Source organism: Talaromyces proteolyticus, assembly GCF_021365285.1.
Source record: "Talaromyces proteolyticus strain PMI_201 chromosome Unknown BGW36scaffold_6, whole genome shotgun sequence".
NCBI lineage: Eukaryota > Fungi > Ascomycota > Eurotiomycetes > Eurotiales > Trichocomaceae > Talaromyces > Talaromyces proteolyticus.
Window position 1 is genome coordinate 2,587,372 of NW_025764282.1, and position 21,688 is coordinate 2,609,059.

The 21,688-nt window shown below is 24.6% G+C and overlaps 3 protein-coding genes across 3 annotated transcripts; 2 read left to right on the plus strand and 1 right to left on the minus strand.

The window, feature by feature from the left end:
- Positions 1–2,238: 2,238 nt before the first annotated feature.
- BGW36DRAFT_450833 (uncharacterized protein) lies at positions 2,239–2,388 on the plus strand (the record flags this gene model as incomplete). The annotated part of the gene is made up of 1 exon (XM_046221816.1): positions 2,239–2,388. A coding segment is annotated over one exon (150 nt), but the record flags the coding sequence as incomplete, so codon positions are not given.
- Positions 2,389–16,646: 14,258 nt separating this feature from the next.
- BGW36DRAFT_296432 (uncharacterized protein) lies at positions 16,647–16,835 on the minus strand (the record flags this gene model as incomplete). Its single annotated transcript, XM_046211268.1, has 1 exon — positions 16,647–16,835. A coding segment is annotated over one exon (189 nt), but the record flags the coding sequence as incomplete, so codon positions are not given.
- Positions 16,836–20,755: 3,920 nt separating this feature from the next.
- BGW36DRAFT_295419 (uncharacterized protein) lies at positions 20,756–21,016 on the plus strand (the record flags this gene model as incomplete). The annotated part of the gene is made up of 2 exons (XM_046211184.1): positions 20,756–20,860; positions 20,957–21,016. Coding segments are annotated over 2 exons (165 nt in total), but the record flags the coding sequence as incomplete, so codon positions are not given.
- Positions 21,017–21,688: the final 672 nt, after the last annotated feature.

Below are 21,688 nucleotides of genomic sequence, written 5' to 3' on the forward strand. Positions count from 1 at the left end.
ATTCTTTTAATCCTAGTGAAATTATAATTAATATAGATATATAGCTAATTCTTTAGATCTTTATTATAAGATAGTTAAATATAGTTATTTATTTAGATTTTTATAAATCTATCTTTAAAATTATTATCTTTTCTATTTATTTTAAGATTATGAATTTTTTTAAAATTTTTAACTTTATTAAGTTATATTATTTTTTTTTAAAAGGTTAATAGTATTCTATTTTTATATTAATTTTTATTTATAGTTTAATATCTTTATTTACTTTCTCTTTCTTAGAAAGTAGTTTTAATCTTTTTTTATTTTTTTATAGATTATATATAAATCTATTATATAAAAGGTTTAATATAATAATCTATACTTTAAATAATTTTTTTTTTAAAGATTATTCTATATTTAGCTTTATATTTATTCTTAAAATGTATTTAAACTTTATAAAGTTTCTACTTTTTTTTCTCTTTATTAGCTATTTTTGAACTTTTAATATTATTTAAAGCTTTATTTAATTAATTTTCTATCTTTTTAATTTAGTTTATCTCTTTATATTATTATTATTTTTAGTTTTTTAAGATTTTATTTATTTTTAGAAACTCTTTAATATCTCTTAATTTGTATTATTCTATATTATTATTATTATATTCTAAATAAGACTCTTTATCTTTCTTATTTATTACATTTAATTATTATTCTTATAATTTAATTCTATACTTTCTCCTAAAGTGGTCCATCTTTCTATAATTATAATATTTTATCTTTAATTTATTAAATTTTGTTTTTAACTATTTTTAAATAGTATTAAGTTTCATAAATTAAGATTTATATAGATTTTTCTTTTTTTTATAATAATATAATTTCTTATCACTATTTTAGTTTCTATTATATTTTTTTTTTATATATTATTTATAAAGCTTATTATCAAGTTTAATTATTATATTAATTATATCTATAAGATTGTTTAGTCTTATTGATATCTTAGTTATTTCATCTTTAATATTATCTTTTAATTTTTAATAGAATTAATCTGCTTTAATCTTATTATTCTATCTAAGATAAGAGTTAATTTGATAAAATTTTAATATATAATCTAAGACTAATATAATCTATTTTAAATATTAAATTTTTTAAGCTATATTATTTTTTTTATTAATTTTTTTAAAAATTAATTTGATTTTCTTAATAAATATATTATAGTCTATAAAGATCTTATTAATTTTATTTTTTTTATTGTCTAAAGTTATTTTAAATTATATTTATATATAGAATTTAAATCAATCTATAGCTTTTTTTTTTAAAAATATTAAAGCTATTAAGACTTTGTTTAGTTCTTTATATAGTAAATATGAGTTGATAGAAAAATATAACTATATTTATACTAGATAATTCTTTAGCTTAATTCTATCTTCTTTAAATAGAGTTAATTTATTAATCTTAATTTTTATATATAATATATTCTCTAATTAACTAATCTATTTATATAATTATTAATTAATTATTATTATAGATTAAATATTGAATATCTATCTTTTAATAATACTAGATATTAAAATTATATTATTATCTATTATAATTAATAATTTTATTAAAGTAAAATTTTTTTAATATAGTAATTAGCTCTACTTAATAGTATTTATTTTATATTATTTTTTAAAATTAAGATAATAATTCTTTTATTATATATTAAGATTTATTCTAATTATTATTGACTATATTAAAAAATAATATAATATATTAAACTATATAGAGGTTTCTTAAAGATAATTAATAATGAAATATAAAGATTATTAAAAGATAAAGATAAAGATAAAATATAATTAAAATAAAAGTGATATTTTGAAATATTATAATATTTTAAATAAGATTATTTTATTAATCTTTATAATATAATTAATAATAATAATTATAATAACTTATATTAAAGAACTATACTAAAATAAACTAGATATATAGAAATAAATATATTTATATAGATATTATCTTTATAATATTTTTATAATCTATTTATATATAAATTATATATCTAATTATTCTCTTATCTTTTTTATACTTTTTCTACATTTTTATTATATATCTAAGTATAGATGCTTATATAATATATAATTCTATGTAAGTAGCAAACAGGCTATATATAATCATAATAATTGATTAACCATAATATTAGCTGCTTTAATAGACGTTTACCCTGAAGTAGTCTAGGTCGTCCTAATCTGTCCTTAGCCTTGCATATGTTGGTTTTGTAACACATCGACGTACCAGAAGCAAGGCCAATGGAAAGAGACTGAAGAGCTGTTTGTACAAGTGATGGAGACAAGTTTAAAGGTGCTAGATGGGGAACATCCTTACATACTGAGCAGCATGGCCAACCTAGTATTAATATACTGGAATCAAGGCTGATAGAAAGAGGCTAAAGAGCTAGATATATAAGTAATAGAAATAAAAAAAGAGTATTAGATAGAGAGTATCTAGACATATTGATCAGTATAAATAATCTTGCTTTTATATAGAAATAGCAGAATTACAGTATAGAAATTGTTAATTTAATAAAGAATTATATATAGTTATAGAAGAAGATTTTAGATATTAATTATTTTAATATATTATTATTTTCTATAATATTAATTAGATAGTTAATAAAGAAGTTAAATATTAATATATTAATAATTAATAATTCTAGATAATATATAAATCTAGTTTTTTTAAAGATAATTAATACTTTAAACTATTAAGTTTAAATTTATATTAATTTAGAATAGTTAATAAAGAATATTTATTAAAGAGTTTAGATAGTTATATAGTCTATTAAAATCTAAATATAAAAATTTGTATATATCTATTTAGTATAATATTATATGTTATATCATAAATCAGAATTATGTAGAACTTAGTTTAAAAGTGGTTTAGCTCTTCTTAATATAGATTTTAGGAAATAATGAAAGAGTGTAAGACCCTGACACCGGTTTTGCCTCCGAGTGTATCAATCAGTTCTCTTGGAAGATTTTGAATACTGTAGCGCTCCGCCAATGAACATCAATATTCCCGCTAATATCCTAGGTGGACTGGCAGGCACTATCTTAAGATGTGTTTGGCAGACTGTGTCAAATTTCAAAATCTAAATATTATATTCGTGAAAGAATGCTTAGGTCACAATCTCTACACTAAGCTGGTTGATTACATCTGAGCAATAATGGAGTGGTATGATGATACTTTGGAAAAGCGCTTATGCTTACAAATTGACCTATCTATGGGTCATGAAGTAAGCCGCACAGTAATCATGATTACGATCACAAGACCCCACTTCAATTTGCAATGACTCAGCATAGTAGCGGCAGCATTGTTAGCGTTGTGCTAGATTTTCAGAAGGATCTCAAAGGTAGCCGCGGGCCAAAGAGCATGCGGGAACAAAACCAAAGACAAATAACCATCACAGGCCCCTAGACAAGACACAAATTCTCCCAATAGCGTACAGACATTAAAAGTTTTATCCCACTGCCACTATGCATATTATAAAGGATAAGCAATGTTAGGTCCTCTAATCACTGATAGAGATCATAATTACTGTGCAGCTACAAATCATAAATGTGTGAGTTTATAATGTAGTCATCCTAACTCATCTCAACCCTAGTATTAAAGCGAAAGAGCATCATGATTACTCTTTCTTAATTACACCACCACCACGTTCAACCACACCAATAACATCGCGGGGGAGGGGGGGGCAGCAGATGATTGATTATCCAAGGATAAGGAAAGAATTTTATGATTACTCGGTTCTTAATTACACCACTACCCAGCGTAATAACAGCTCCACTGTGATTATATCTAAACATCAATTATATCAAAAACATCAATTATGATTACTTATAAGGTAAATAAACAATCATCATCTATTTATTAGTTAAACCAATTTTAAGAATAACTATATCTTAACATAGTTCTTTAATTTAAGTTACTCTAATTACACTAAAAGAATCAGTAAGGTAATCATACTTAAAGTATTATAACATTTCAAAATATATCTCTTATTTTAATTATATTCTACTATTATTGTACTTAATCCCTTCAGTAATCTTAGTATATCGTTAATAATTACCCTTAAGAAACCTCTATGTAATTCTATCATTATATCGTTCCTCAACACAGTCAATAATAATACAACTAGAGTAAGCCCAGATACATAACAGTAAAGAAGATTCTGAATATCTCTATACTACAGTATCAATCAGATAAATTCCATATATATATTAAACCTCACAGAAATATAAAAACTATTCAACTCTTTTTTCTCGCATTAAAATAAATAACCCAGGGTTTAAATTTAAAAGAGAATTAGTATAAATAGATTAAACCTTAAAACTTTCTATACATATCTAGATTTATACCCCTAGTATTCCTCAAACTCTAGTCAATAGGGTACATTATCGACCCCAAAAAAATATAATAGTGATACACAAATATAATTTTACCTAGATATGAGCCAGTCAAGATCATACCTATTTTTGGATTTAAGATTAGATCTACTATAAGTCAGATCGCAGACCCATGGTCGTCCGGGTCTACTCAGCGCCCAGATTCAAAGAATAAATTCTGCATTTTTTCTTCACTCATGGCAAGTACCCTAACTTTCCAGTGATATTTCTGAATCGGCTATCAATCCTGTAAGGACAATAGACAACAATATAAGTGACGACTTGAACATTTCTATATTTAGTAAACAAAGGTCTTATTTATGCTTAGATTAACATCAATATTCTATTTTTTTGTTAGGCTGATTGTTTATCTTTTATTTAAGAATTTTAATATACTTTTGTTGTAAGATGGACCTCTTTTGACAAGGATTGTCTGTCTTTCGTAGACCGTACTATGCAATAAGTGAACAATATTTTGACTGTGTCATAATGCCTTTTTATAGACAGTACTACAGTATCCGAATCGCTGGCCTCAGATCATACTGCGTGGAATTTGTAGGGAGCAAATATCTTTGAATTCTAGATGTTTATGTTATTTTCGAACCCCTGGCATAGATCTCAATAGCCTTTGGGAACCTTAGCATTTTGATGAGATGTTAGACTCTATAGCGGTCTTTTTTTTCGCTAAATCTCCACCCACTTTTTAGTATGTTAGCCTGGACTCTAGACCTTGAGCCACATTCTATCTTTTCCAAAAGCCAATTGAGCTTCATCTTATAATCTGAGAATACACTTAACCACCATCACAGATCATTAAAGTAACCTACTATGAGAATAGCAACCCTAAGGACTTCTTCAAACCAGAATCCTACCTACTAATTTCTTATTATATAATCACCTATTTCGCGACTTAAAAAACAATCATTCTTTAAAAACTCAAACAAAGATGATAAAAAATTCAGCTAATCATCTACCTTTTAGCCAACCACAGACTAAGAGCCTCTATATCATCTAGAAAACAGGCAATAGTCCATATAGGCTTAAGATATCCAATCCACTTAACAAGATACTACTTAAAAAACCCACAGCTCTTCCATACAGTGCGTTCATCAAGAATGCTATCAACCAGATACTCCTTCTAGCTCTCCATAAATTGGACTGACGGTCAATCATTCACATTATATCAGGATAAGAATGGTATATCATGCTTATACTATAAAATCCTCATTCTTTTAAATGATCTCCGCCCTCTCTGTATAACATTAGAAAGTGGTGCCCATTTTCTTTTACATACTATAGACTAATGGGTTTTTCTATTCCATAATAAAAGGCCTAAATAATGACCATCTACTCACTCATCAGTGCTATTTAGGGTAAGTCTATAAAAATTTTTACAGACCCTTATAAGATTCTGATTGTTAACAATAATCAGAATAGTTAAAAGACTCTCTAAAAATCTAGACTAACTATCTTTATTGCATCTAACCATCAACTTTGCCTCTAAATATTCAGTCACTATTGATAGAGCAGTAAAACTTCTAATTATAGTTACCTCATCTAGCAAACAAAATTTAATCTAAGCCTCTAAGCCCAAAGAATATCGACTAGAAAGACACAACCTCACTACCTTAGAGCCTGATCGATTGCCATAGCCCGAAACAGCTATATCTAAGAAAGTAAGGACTGTTATATGGTAGATTAGCGGGATGTCAACAAAAGATGAACTTTCCAGGGAAAAGCTTAGCCACTCATAGACAAATATAAATAATACTGTATAGAACCCCTTTACTAACTCTAATACAGCCTTTTTTACCAATCTGAAGAACAGGTACCCATACCAATTAATCATGTGAAAACGCAGATTAGACTCCATGTCATAAATGCCTTCACAGCGCAAATCATAACATATAATCAATTCTCCAATCAAGCAGTTTACCATCCAGTACCCATAAAGACATTGATCAACATGATTCTTCCACTTATTCAGATACTCCCAATAACATAAACATCCATCTACTTACGTCTAGCGAAACATACACATAATACAATAACCTAGCCATACCATCATCCAACAAAAATTGACGAGATCACATCGAATAGAAAGATTGTTAAGCTATACCAGATAGTCTACACAATATACAATCCACTGATCACATCTGACAACCCATTCATCGCATATATAACATAGCTATACATTTTTATACTTAACTCACAGAGAGTTCTGGTAGCATTTATACACATGAGACCACCTCTTATCTAAAGGAAGTCTACAGAACCAAACTGAATTAATTATCATTCATAGCTACTAATCATTCACATACCTATCCACATCTATCATACACTTCTCCACTGAACATTATCCCTCCAATATAAGCATATAACTTAGATAATAAATAACCTTAAGCACTTTTTTACAGAGTTAGATTATATTCTCAATAACTATTGCTCTAATCTCACTACAAAGAGAAACGTCGAGACCAAGAAAGAAATTAATAACAAGACGATCTCAGACTGAATTGAGTCACTAAGTTCTCTTAAAGAATATAGACTGAACATCAGTAATATACTTCTCATTCTCTTTCCCTAAGAAAATCCATCTTTGGCCGGCTTACCACATAGTCAGCGTTTCCTAGATCAGTCAATATTTCTCATTGTAAAGCCTCTCTTGCTGTGCAATTAGGTTATGGATTTCCCACTTTATAAGATTCTCACATTGTTTCTCCGTTTGTAGCTCTATAAACTTCTAAATAAGGTTTATATAATATAAATCTTGCTTAAGCTTATATTATTGCTTAGCTGGCAAAGAATGTAATAATTACAGATTATATTTTAGATTGCTTATTTAAAGCTCTGCCAAGTAATTTACTCTCTATGTTCTCCTCTAGTAATTATAAACCTCACTGACTCTGTATCTACTATTATATAACTTATTGAAGATCTTTAGATTATACTGCCCCACGAATATCATCTGCGCATCCATAGAATAACCATTCTCTAGGAACCAGGTCAGCATTTGGAAAACAGTTGATTAAGGGGAATAGGGTTGGGAGTTGATTGCATCTCTAACAAACTATCCACTTTGATGAGCGCCTCTCGTCGCACATCATAGACCTTAATATTCCTATCGAATCTAGCATAACGACCTCACTCAGCAAGATGTTTCGCGTAACCGTTCGCTATTCACATTCTCCCATTTAGCCTAATACAATCGACCATTTGAAGGACCGGAAGACCAAGTTTCGCTAGATCAATATCTAAAGTAATCAGGAATCCCTTCAGCGATAAAAGGATTTATTTAATCTCAGCCCAGATCTTGTAATTATAAAAGCAACCATCAGCAAGAGCTTGGCTCAGAAACAGAAAAACTAGATTTATATACAGTGATTACATATCTTCATATAGATTTCCTTAAGGTCTACAGCCAAACTGTTCAATCAGTCAGGCCATCCTTGCTATCTACTCTCTTTATCCGCGATATTAAAACCTCACCTATTAAAAGAACACATCGTCATGCCTTTGACGTCTCTTGTTAAACAAATAATCAACTCCGTCTTATCCTTTGCATTACATATCAAGACAAATTCAATATCCTATAGAGTGACTAAACGGTCAACAGATACAATCAGGCCATTAAAAATAGTGAGCTCGACTGACCTTATAAAGAAGATCCTGACCACTACCCACTTAGAAAGAAGACTCATAATGCTCTTTTACCCGGCCAGAGATGTAACAAGCTAGAAGATTACCAACATAATCATTAACTAGTATCCTGGTATGGCAGCCTTATACCCACTCCTGACACTATATATAATCCTAAAAAACAGTAAATCGCTCCAGGATAAACCAATACATCAGTCTTATTTCTTAAGATAAAGGAATCTCCTAGAGAAATACCATCGAGATATATTGGCTGGTGGTTAGTGTGATAAGAATAATTGATACTTATAGACTGTATAATATCATACATAATATACTAATTCAGTCAATTCTAGGCTAAGCTTGCTATTCCCGGCCTATCACAGCCAATAGCTAATGAATTACTCTTATCTAAGATAGATATAGGCTAATATTAAAGCCTTCATTAGCTCCCCTACTGGATTCTTAATAAGTGATAATCCTTTGACATTGTCTTTGCTAGTCTTTACAACCTGCTTCATGAACCTTTTAGCTATATTAAGATCATGGATACTTACTTTTAGATTTCTCTTTACATACCTTGAAGCGCATCAACCATAGGCCACAGATTCATCTCAATTTAAATCATGATCTATAGATTTACCAAAAGCACTTACTCAATCTATAAATCCATTATAATCTAATACGGTTTCTTAAATATAAGAGAATAATAGATTTAATTCTTATTAATCTCAAATCTTCTATCATCTTCTCCTGCTTTATCTAAGATCTTATCAATAGTTCTTCTACATGACATCAAAACTATCGAGAGAAGAAGCAGAGAAAAAGAAAAGAAAAGAAGAGAAGAATATCAGATAGTACTCAAACTTTGAGAATAGATAGCTTTACAAGTTTTAAATAGACATTACAGACGATCTACCGCATGCATGATAATAACATCAAAAGGACTTTACGAATATATATCTCTTGGCGGGTCCTAGAGGATCCTATCCCAGCTTGGCGCTGTACAGTCCCTACCGCGCAATTCTACGCGTCATCTGGCCGCCTAATCTTCCCAATCCAGTGCAACCTCTAAACTTCCAGCCGGATGCCCCTGGCTCCAGATGGCCAGCCTGCAAGACCAGAGACAAAAGGCTGTCTGCAGTGTGGATCCAATAGCGTCCCAATAGCTTCCAACAGACCTACAGCAGCCACCAGCAGCAAACAGCAGCTTGATAGTAGCCGGCGGAGGATCCCAGCAGCCATCACGCCAGTCCCAACAGGGACAGGATCCGGTTCAGATTCGGGGAGTAGTATATATATATATCCTAAGATTAAAACTAGAGAATTTTTAAAAAAAAATGGTTATAGTATATAAATAATTATATATATAAAAAAATAGAATTTAATATAATAATTTATAAAAGATAATTAAGAACTATAATAGCTATATATAGAATTAAAATTAAAATAATAATTAATTTAAAAGTAATATATAACTTTATAAATAAAAAAATAAAATAAATATTAAAATCTTAAAAAGAAAGAAATCTTAAATAATATCTATTATAGAATTTAATAAAATAAATCTATAAAAAAAAGAGTTATATATAAAATAAAATAATTATCTATAGTATTAGAAAATCATTATAAAATAATTAACTTTAATATTATAAAATTAAGATTAAATAATATAATTCTTAAAATTCTATAGTTTAAGATTTATAATCTAAAAATAAACTAAGGAATTAATAAAATCAAAATAAATCATTATAATTATAAATAGATATCTTAAATAGATAAAATTATTAGATAGATAAAAGATTTCAATATAATAGAAGAAATAGATGATTTAACTTTTTTATAAACTTTTATATAGAATAAGATTTAAGAAAAGACTATTACTGAATATCTAAAAGAAAAGTATCAGATTATAGTAACTATAGAATCTAAACTATCTAAAAAATATGAATGATTTAAGAAATTATTTAATAAAATATATAAAAAATTATTTAAATATAATAAATAAGACTATATTATCTTATTAAAAGAAAATAAAGAATTAAGACCTTAATAAATTTACTTTATATTAAAAAATAAAATAATAACACTTAAGAATAGGCTGTCATTTGGTTCGGTTCGAACCGAACCAAAACCGATCTGAAACCCGAATAGTCCGGTTCTGGTCCTATATACAGTGAACCGATGTGGTTCAATTTACCAAGTCCAGGATCATATGGTTTTTTGGGGCCCATTTAAGTCTGGTTTGATTTGGATTTTCAATTTGGTTTTATCTAAATATCTAAATACTAGTGGATTTCCATTAATAATACTAAAATATTTAAGATTAATCCTAATTCTTTATAATTATTATTGATTATATAATTATTTCTAAAACAGCTTTTCATAAATTAAATTCTTATTTTTTAAATTAGGATTTTATTTTAGATATTTTTATAAATATTATAATAAATTCTTAATATTTAGATTATAATTTAAGAATTATTTAAATAATAATAATATCTTTTCTATTTTTTATTTATATTTTTTAGATTATATTGTACAGCTAATCTATTTATTAAAGAAAAAATATATATATTTCTATACTCATTCTATAATATAATTAATATTCATCATTATCTATCTATTTTTTAAGTATATTTCAATAATTAGATAGAAAATTATAATTTAAATAATTAATTCTAATTTTTATATTATTTATCTATTAAATTCATTAAAATTTAGAAAGATTTTAATATATTTTTAAGATAAAATCTAACTATAATTAAAAATTCTTTAATATAGTTTGATTATCTGAATGAAAATCAGACTAGACTCGTACTAATCTAATCATAATTAGTAATTCTTTTTTAGTGTGATTCAATTTCAGTTTGAAGAGCTAGAATCATTCAGTTTTCGGTTTTAGTTCCAATATTAAAGATTAAACCGAACCAATCCACTTTTGGGTTTGGTCCAGAAACTCAGGACCAGAACCGAACCAAATGACAGCCTACTTAAGAAGTACTTAAATAAAAGCTTAAAAAAGAAATATATCAGACTCTTAAGCTCACTAACAGAATACTTTATACTTTTTATAAAAAAGAAAAGAATTATTAATTTATAATTATATATAGATTATTAATAATTAAATAAAATTATTATATAAGATAATCATTTATTATCTCTAATTTTGAAGATATAAGACAAAATATAAGAAAAAAAATAATTTATAAAATTTAATATCATAGATACATACAATAGATTAAGAATTAAGAAAACAGAAAAATAGAAAATTACATTTAAAATCAAGTTTAAATATTATAAATATTTAATTATATCTTTTAAATTAATCAATATACTAACAGCATTTTAACAGTATATCAACTATATAATTAAGAATTATCTATATAACTTTACTATTGTATATCTTAATAACATCTTAATATTCTTAGATAATATAAATAATCATATATAATATATAAAGATGATTCTATATTACTTATAAGAAACAAAATTATAATTAAAGCTTAAGAAATATAAGTTTTATATATAAGAAATAGATTTCTTAGAATATAGAATTATTTAAAAAGAAATCTAAATAGATAAAAAAAGATATAAGCTATATAAGATTAATCTATACTAAAGAATATTAAAGAAATATAATTCTTTCTTAAATTAATTAACTACTATTAATAATATATAAAAGGATATATAGAGATAATAAATTCTATATTTAAATTATTATAAAAAAACTTTGAATTTAAATAGACAATAGAATATTAAAAAGCATTTAAAGAAATAAAACTTCAGCTCATTATTATATCTATATTGATATAATATAATTTAGAAAAATTAACAGTATTAGAAATAGATACTTTAGATTTTATAATAAGAACAACAATAATATAGAAAGAATTAAATAAAAAACTATAATTAATAATATACTATTCAAGAAAAATGCTCAATATAGAATTTAATTATAAGATTTATAATAAAGAACTACTAGTTATAATAATAATATTTCAACATTAAAAAGTCTATTTAAAAGGAATTAAATTTCTAATATAAGTTATTATAAACTATAAAAATCTTATCTATTTCTTTATAATTAAGGTTCTTAATTAAAAATAAATAAAATAATTAGAATTATTAATAAATTATTAATATAAAATAAAATATTATAAAGAAAAAATAATGAATAAGCAGATGCTTTAAGCAGAAGACTAAATTATAAAGAAAAAATTAGATTATTAGAATTAGTCTTATTTAAGAAAATAGAAAGAGAAATACTTATATATAATCTTTAAATAGTAATACTCACAGTAATATTAAAAGAAGTAATAGATTTAAAATTATAAGATAAAATTATAAAAAAAATTGAATAAGATAGATTAATATTTAATATAATAAATAATAAAAATGACTGAATTATAATAACAAAAAAAAAATTAATATTTTAATATAATTTAATCTATATATTAAAAGCACTTAGAATAGAAATTATTTAACTTTATTATAATAATATATTGATAAAATATCTAGAAATATTAAATATTTTAGAATAAATTATAAGGAACTACTAGGCTGTCATTTGGTTCGGTCCGAACCGAACCAAAACCGATCTGAAACCCGAATGGTCCGGTTCTGGTCCTATATACAGTGAACCAATGTGGTTTGATTCACCAAGTCCAAGATCATATAGTTTTTTAAAGCTTATTTGAGTCTGGTTCAGTTTAGATTTTCAGTTCGGTTTTATCTGAATATCTAAATACTAGTGGATTTTTATTAATAATATTAAAATATTTAGAATTAATTCTAATTCTTTATAATTATTATTAATTATATAATTATTTCTGAAACAGCTTTTTATGAATTAAATTCTTATTTTTTGAATTAAGATTTTATTTTAGATATTTTTATAAATATTATAATAAATTCTTAATATTTAGATTATAATCTAAGAATTATTTAAATAATGATAATATTTTTTCTATTTTTTATTTATATTTTTTAGATTATATTGTATAGCTAATCTATCTATTAGAGAAAAAATATATATATTTCTATATCTATTTTATAATATAATTAATATTTATTATTATCTATCTATTTTTTGAATATATTTTAATAATTAGATAGAAAATTATAATTTAAATAATTAATTCTAATTTTTATATTATTTATCTATTAAATTTACTAAAATTTAAAAGATTTTAATATATTTTTAAGAATAAAATCTAACTATAGTTAAAAATTCTTTAATATAATTTAATTATCTGAATAAAAACTGGATTAAACTCGAACCAATCTAACTATAATTAATAATTCTTTTTTAGTGTAGTTTAATTTCAATTTAAAGAGTTAGAATTATTTAATTTTTGGTTCTAGTTTCAATATTAAAGACCAAACCGAACCGACCCACTTTTGGGTTTGGTCCAGAAACTCAGGACCAGAACCGAACCAAATGACAGCCTAGGAACTACTACTGACCAAAAATAATTTAGAATATTAAGAATTATATTAAGAAATATGATCAGTATTATAAGAATAAAATTAATAGATATAAATTATATAGACTAATACAATTATTAAAAATATTAGAATATTTATAGCAATAAGTAATAATAGATTTTATTATTAAACTATTAAAATTATAAGGAAATGATTTAATACTTATAATAATAAATAGAATGATTAAATATATATATTTTATTATAATTATAAAATAATTAATAGTAAAACAATTAGTAATACTATTAATTAATAAAGTCTTTTAGCACTATAATATATCTGAAATTATGATCTTAGATAAAAGATAAACCTTTATATTAAAACTATAGAAATTTATAATAGATTTTATAAAAAAGGAACAGCAGCTATTAACTATCTATTATCTATAGATAAATAGATAAACTGAATAAATAAATTAAACATTAGAATAGTATCTATACTATTATATTAATTATAATTAAAATAATTAAGCAATATTATTATTTATAATATAAATAACCTATAATATAAACAAGTAAATTATTATAGAAATAATATCATTTAAAACATATACAGAAAAAGAAATAAGAATGCTAAAGAAATCTAAATATAAGCAATCAATTATATAAAAAGTAGAAGAGATAGTTAATATAATAAGAGTATTATATCAATATCTATATAATAAAATTAAAAATTAAGAATAATAGTTATTAAGAAGATATAATTAAAAATATTAAAAAAGATTTAATCTTAAGAAGAAAAAGAAAATCTATTTTTTATAAAATTTAGATACTAAAAGAAAAAAGAATAAATTAAATTATCTATAAATTAAATTATCTATAAATTAAATTATTTAAAATTAAAGAAAAAATTAGAGAAATTAATTATAAATTAAAATTATTAAAAACTATAAAAATATATTTAATATTCTATATTTTATTATTAGAATTAATACTATTAAATATAAAATTTTAAATAAATATCATTATTAAGTAAGAAATATATGAAGTCAAAGATATATTAAAAAAAATAAATTAATAGAAAATTCATCTATCTAATTAAATAGAAAGAATATGATATCTTAAAAAATATTTAAAAATCTATTAAAAATCTTATAGATACTCTAAAGGTATTAGAGGATTACTGATAAAGAAATTTAATCTATTAAATAGAGATATTAATAGATTAGTAAATAAGACTTTAAATTTTATATTAAAGATAATATTTAATTATATCTTTTTTATAAAAAAAAAGAAGAGATATTATTGAGATCTTTTTTATCTAAAATCTTCATTATATTAGAATTATAATCTAACATTTTTGAATCTTATTCTTTAAGAAATTATTATTATTTAAATAAATAATTTATTTTTATAAATAAATCTGTCTATTTTATAAGAGTATTATGAAATTTTTAATTAATATAATTTTTAATTTTCTAAAGATTTAATCATTCTTATTTATTATAAAATTACTTTTTATATTTATAATTATAATAAGTATATAATATATAATTTTGACTTTTTAAATCTATTATATAAATCATATTTTTATTTTTATAATATTTATATAGATTATTAATAGAAAAATTATTTTAATAGATATAATTAGACTGAAATATATAATAAGCTAGACAGTCCTTCTTAAAAGTTATATTAATATATTTCAAACACTCACTAAAGAAAATAGGATTATATTGGGAATAAGGATATATCTTCTATTTATATCTTTAAGAATAAAGAACTTTAAAGAGAGAGAATGATATTATAAAACTAATATATATAAAGCTAAGAATAGATTAAGATGATTTAGACTACTTTAGAATAAATATCTATTAAAGTAATTAATATTATAGTTAATTAGTTATTATAATTATATATAGCTTATTTACTATTTATATAGAATTATATATTATATAAATATCTATACTCAGATATATAATAAAAATATAAAAAAAGTATAAAAAAGATAAGAGAATAATTAGATATATAATCTATATATAAATAGATTATAGGAATATTATAAAGATAATATTTATATAAATATATTTATTTCTATATATCTAGTTTATTTTAGTATAATTCTTTAATATAAATCATTATAATTATTACTAGGCTGTCATTTGGTTCGGTTCGGACCGAACCAAAACCGATCTGAAATCCGAATGGTCCGGTTCTAGTCCTATATACAGTGAACTGATGTGATTCAGTTCACTAAGTCCAGAACTATATGGTTTTTTAGGGCCTATTTGGGTCTGATTCAGTTTAGATTTTTAATTTAATTTTATCTAAATATCTGAATACTAGTAGATTATCATTAATAATACTAATAATTTAGGATTAACCCTAATTCTTTATAGTTTTTATTGATTAGATAATCATTTCTAAAGCAGCTTTTTATAAGTTAAATTCTTATTTTTTTGAATTAAGACTTTGTTTTAAATATTCTTATAAATATTATAATAAATTCTTAATATTTAGATTATAATCTAGGAATTATCTAAATAACAATAATATCTTTTCTACTTTTCATTTATATTTTTCAGATTATGTTATACGGCTAATCTATTTATCAAGAAAATATATATATATATTTCTATATCTATTCTATAATATTTATTATTATCTATCTATTTTTTAGCCTATCTTAATAATCAGATGGATAATTATAATTTAAATAATTAATTTTAATTTTTATATTATTTATCTATCTAATTCATTAAAATTTAGAGAGATTTTAATATATTTTTAAGAATAAAATCTAACTATAATTAAAAATTCTTTTATACAATTTAGTTATCTAAATAAAAACCGGATTAGATTCAGACCAATTTAACTATAATTAGTAATTCTTCTTTAGCGTGATTCAGTTTTGGTTTAAAGAGCTAGAACTGTTCAGTTTTCAGTTCTAATTCCAATAATAAGGACTAAACCGAACCGACCCACTTTTGGGTTTGGTCCAGAAACTCAGGACCAGAACCGAACCAAATGACAGCCTAATTATTACTATCAGTTACACTGTAAGGATCAATAAGATAATTCTATTTGAAATACTATAGCATTTTAAAGTATTACTCTTATTTTAGTTATATCTTACCTTTATCTTTATTCTTTAATAATCTTTATACTTTGTTACTAGTTACCCTTAAGGAATCTCTGTGTGGTTTAATACATCGTATCGCTCCTCGACACAGCCAGTGACAACTAGAGTGGGTCCCGGTGCGTGACACGACGCCAGGTTGGCCATGCTGGTCAGTGTGGAAGAATGCTCCCCACCTAGCACCCTTTTTCTTGTCTCTATCACTTGCACAAACAGTTCTTCGGCCTCTTTCCATCAGCCTTGATTTCAGTACGTCGATGCCAGGTTGGCTATACTGTCCAGCGTGTTCAGATATTCTACATCTAGCATCCTTAAATTTATCTTTATCATCTATATAAATAGCTCTTCAGCTTCTTTTTATTAACCTTAATTTCAGTACATTGATACCAAGTTATTCATGCTAGTCAGTATAGAGAGATGTTTTATACTCTGTATCCTCTTTCTTATCTTCATTACTTGTATCTTTAGCTCTTTAGCCTCTTTTTATCAGCCTTAATTCTAGTATATTAATGCTAGACTAGCTATACTGATCAGCATAAAGAGATATTCTCTATCTAGTATCTTCTTTCTTATCTCTATTACTTATATAAATAGCTTTTTAGCCTCTTTCTATCAGCCTTAATTCTAGTATGTTGATGTTAGGTTAATTATACTGATCAGTGTATCCAAATACTCTACACTCAGCATCCTCTTTCTCATCTCTATCACTTATATAAATAGCTCTTCAGCCTCTTTTTATCAGCCTTAATTTCAGTATATCAATACTAAGTTATTCATACTGATTAATATGAAGAGATGCTTTACACTCTGTATCTTTAAACTTATCTCTATCACTTATATAAATAGCTCTTCAGTCTCTTTTTATCAGCCTTACTTCCAGTATATCAATGCCAGATTATTTATATTGATCAGTGTGTCCGGATGCTCTACACCCTGCACCCTCTTTCTTATCTTCATCACTTACACCTCCAACTCTTCAGCCTCATTCCATCAACCTTCAAGCAACTATATTGATCCTACTATTTAGATACTATTCAACATATATTCATATTCCAGACCTAGTAACTTCATTCAAGTTTTCATCATCTTAACTAACAGCTTCTCTCCCTCAGCTCCATTTCCTTTTCTCCAGTCATACCATGCCGCCTTATATAGCAGCGAGGCCCACTCCAGTAATGAATCACATTCCTGCAGTCACTACATGACCGCAGACTTCACATACAGAAAAAGTTCTTAACATTTTGCCCAATTCTCATATTCTCCTATAAAAAATTCCAAATTTAGATTCCAAATATACTACTGTTTCCACTTTTCCAGCTCTCCATTCGCTTTAAGCCATCTTCATATCACTAGCTACACCAGATTATACATTTCAAAAGCTATTCTATCCATATTTATCAAGATAAACAAGTACCTTCACAGCGCTAGAATATCATTTTAAAACTCATCAATTACACTAGATTATAATTCACTGCCTTCATCATCATCGCAATCACTCTACTCCACATTTTCCTATCTACTTCAATTTTAAAGAAAAGCCTCAGAAATCCCTTAATAATCAAAAAAGCTCATCAATGACAATAAACCAGCCACTAATCATCAGATTTAGCATATACTATCAAATGAGATCTACCAAATAACAAAAACAGAGTTCTTAACCTCCCAATCTCAACAAAACTAACCATCTTTATAGTCTAATAGATAGATCTTTTTATAATCATTTTTCTAGAACTTATTAAGATACTGTTGCACTGAACAACCTCAATCTAGGTTGGAAATATATACTGCAGTTTAAACAATTATAAGTAGAATAAATTCTAATGCTACTGTAAGCTTAGTAATATCTTAACTCTTATTCTACTTTTTTAATTTCTTCTTAAAAAGGGCTAATACGTGCGCTTTATCTATTAATTCAATTATAATAATGTCACATTATTCTATTAGCTTTAATACAGTCTTTTTACTCCGCAAAGTTATTAGAAAAGATCTATTTATACTTTATAGAAGATATTCTTGTAGTGAGTAATCAATTCTATTATTTTTATAATTAGCTTGACTCTGAACTTTATTAAGACAATTAAAAAGAAAATAAATATCATCAATATTATTAAGTATTAGAATCCACTTCTTATTCCTAGTATCTTATAGTTAGTTATATACAAGCTTAAAGATATTAATCTTAAAATCCTATTATCCAAACAGCTTAACTATCTTTATAATATCATAATAGCTCTGCTCAAATTAGGCCACATTACTAGCATAAATCCAGAAAACCCATGTTCTAGAAGATTGCTCATAGGTTTGATATGCGTACTCAATCATAAGCTATGATTTTCTTCATGCCGTGTTAGCAGCAACTAATAAAGAGAATAGTTTTTTTTACACACCCAACACCACCGAGGCCGACAAGCGCAGTCCTGGACCCTAGCGTAGCACATCTTTAATGGAGCTGATTAAGGACTGTTCCACAATCGACAAAATCTGGATCGCAAAGGAACAGGATCGATAGTAATAGACTGGGAGGAGTCTCTAAACACTCTACACAATCAGAATACTATCAGCACAGCTCTCTAGTGGCTCTCAATAGAGACTTACCTATGAGATAATAATAGTAGTGGATCTTAACATTCCCAGCATTATAGCTAACTTATACTCCTCAATTATCTAAGTCCAAGAAGATAACATAATACACAGCATGAACCATTACAACTTATAATCATTTTAAAATTATATTTTATCTTAAATTTAGACTAAATAGAACAGTATCTTAAATGAAGATAATCTTCCTCTTAAATAAAATAGATATAAGTATTCTATTTATAGTTTTATTAATAATATTTCAAAATATAGTGATAAGTAAAATAATTAAATATGATAATCTAGTTATTTGTATCTTTCAAGCTACTATTAGCTAATCTTAATACAGAAGTACCTAATATCTATGTTATATATTTATAACTTTTATAATAGATTAACCTGTTTTCTACTCATATCTGTTAATTTAATGTATTTCTATTTTATAGAAAGCATATAAATATCTCTTTATTTTATTATATAAATCTAGAATATATAGATCTATTCAGTATTGTTATTAGTGTTATTAGTATTATTGAGTTTATTATTTTTAATATTAATTATCTTTATAATTTAATTGATAATCTTATAGAAGTAAAGAAAGTAATTCAAGATATTACTTTAATTTTGAAAACTATTCAGTGTCCATTAACCACTCTTAAAAAACTTTAAATTTCCAATAACATAACTTATACTGAGGCTAAATCAGATCTTAAGAAAATTGATATTATAGATATAATAAATACATATAATTAGATATATACTGATTTTAGCAAGAAACTTTAGTAATAAACAAAATATTCTAATAGTATAAAGCTTTTTTTTAAAGATTGTCTTTCTATCAATATATAGAATAAAAAAAAATTAGTGTATTTAGAGTGTAAATTTAATTCTATTAGAATATTATTTAGTTTGCTATTAAAAGCATATAGCTATAAAGAATCCTTATAAAGTCTTTTCATAATCTATACTAATGCTTTAAAGATTTATTTAGCTTTGTTTAAAATCTATCTCTAAAATAAATCATAAAAAGCTGAAAAGCTAATTATAAAATTTAAAAAAAACTATTAAAAAATATATTGATTTTTTAAAAAAGTAGTAAAATAAAGTTTTAAAATATAAGAAAGAACTTTAAGAGAAGTTAAAAGATAAAAAAGATGGTAATATCCAATAAACTCTTATAATGAGAGAAGTTGAAAAGTAATTATACTTTTTAGAAACTAACCAAGCTATTTTTAGAATTATATCATCATAATTATACTTTTAATTATTAGATTAGAGTAGTGGCAATATATATAGCATAATATTTTTAAATAACTATAATAGTAATATATAAATTAGCTATAGTATAGATACTATTAATTAAAATATATATAATAAAAATAATTAAAAGAGGATAATGATAAATTCTTATTATTCTTAATATAGATATAATGTATATATCTAACCTTTTAGATTCTATCTTAATCTTTAATAGCGCAGTGCACTAAATTATATTGGGTTAAGTCTTTAATATAAGTAGATTTCTGATATTTACTGAAACAGTGCAAGACTGCCAAATAAGATGATGTCATGTGTTTCTCTTGTACTGGGATCAAGGCCGATGGAAAGAGGCCGAAGAGCTAGATGTGCAAGTGATGGAGACGAGTTTGAAGATGCTGGGTGCAGAGCATCTAGACATGCTGGTTAATATGGTCAACCTGATGTTAATATACTAGAATTAAAGCCAATAAAAAAAGGCTGAAGAGCTGAATATATAAGTAATAGAAACAAGTTTAAAGATGTTAAATACAGAGTATTCAGATATACTGGCCAGTATGGCCAACCTTATCTCTATATAGAAATGACAGGACCGTAGCATGGAAGCCATTAACTTAATAAAGAATTATATACAGCTATAAAAGAAGATTTTAAGCGTTAATTATCCCAATATATTATTATTCTTAATGATATTAACTAAATAGTCTATAAAGAAGTTATATAGTAATATATTAATAGTTAATAATTCTAAATAATATATAAATCTAGTATTTTTAAAGATAATTAATACTCTAAACTATTAAATTTAAATTTATATTAATTTAGAATTTCTAATAAAAAGTATTTAGTATAGTATTATATATTATACTATAAATTAGGGCTATGTAGGATTTAGTTTAAAGATAGTTTAATCCTTCTTAGTATAGACTTTAGAAAACAATGAAAGAGTGTAAAACCCCGACACCAGTTTTGCCTTCGAGTGTATCGGATTGTACAGTGGGTGTTCTGGAGTTTAAAGGCACAGAATCTTAGTTTCTAGGTATTTGATAAGATTAAGAAGCTAATTGGAGTCTTTCTATGTCTTTTATAACTATAGGATAGATCATTATATTGCTTTATTTTGAAATGAAAGCTTAAATGAATTGGTGATTTTGTTGATGAATCTCTAGATAATTCTGGCCCTGTGTTTGGTATAGTTCTATTTATATTTTTTCTAAGCTGCTTTTTGGTAATTATGATTGTAATATCTTATA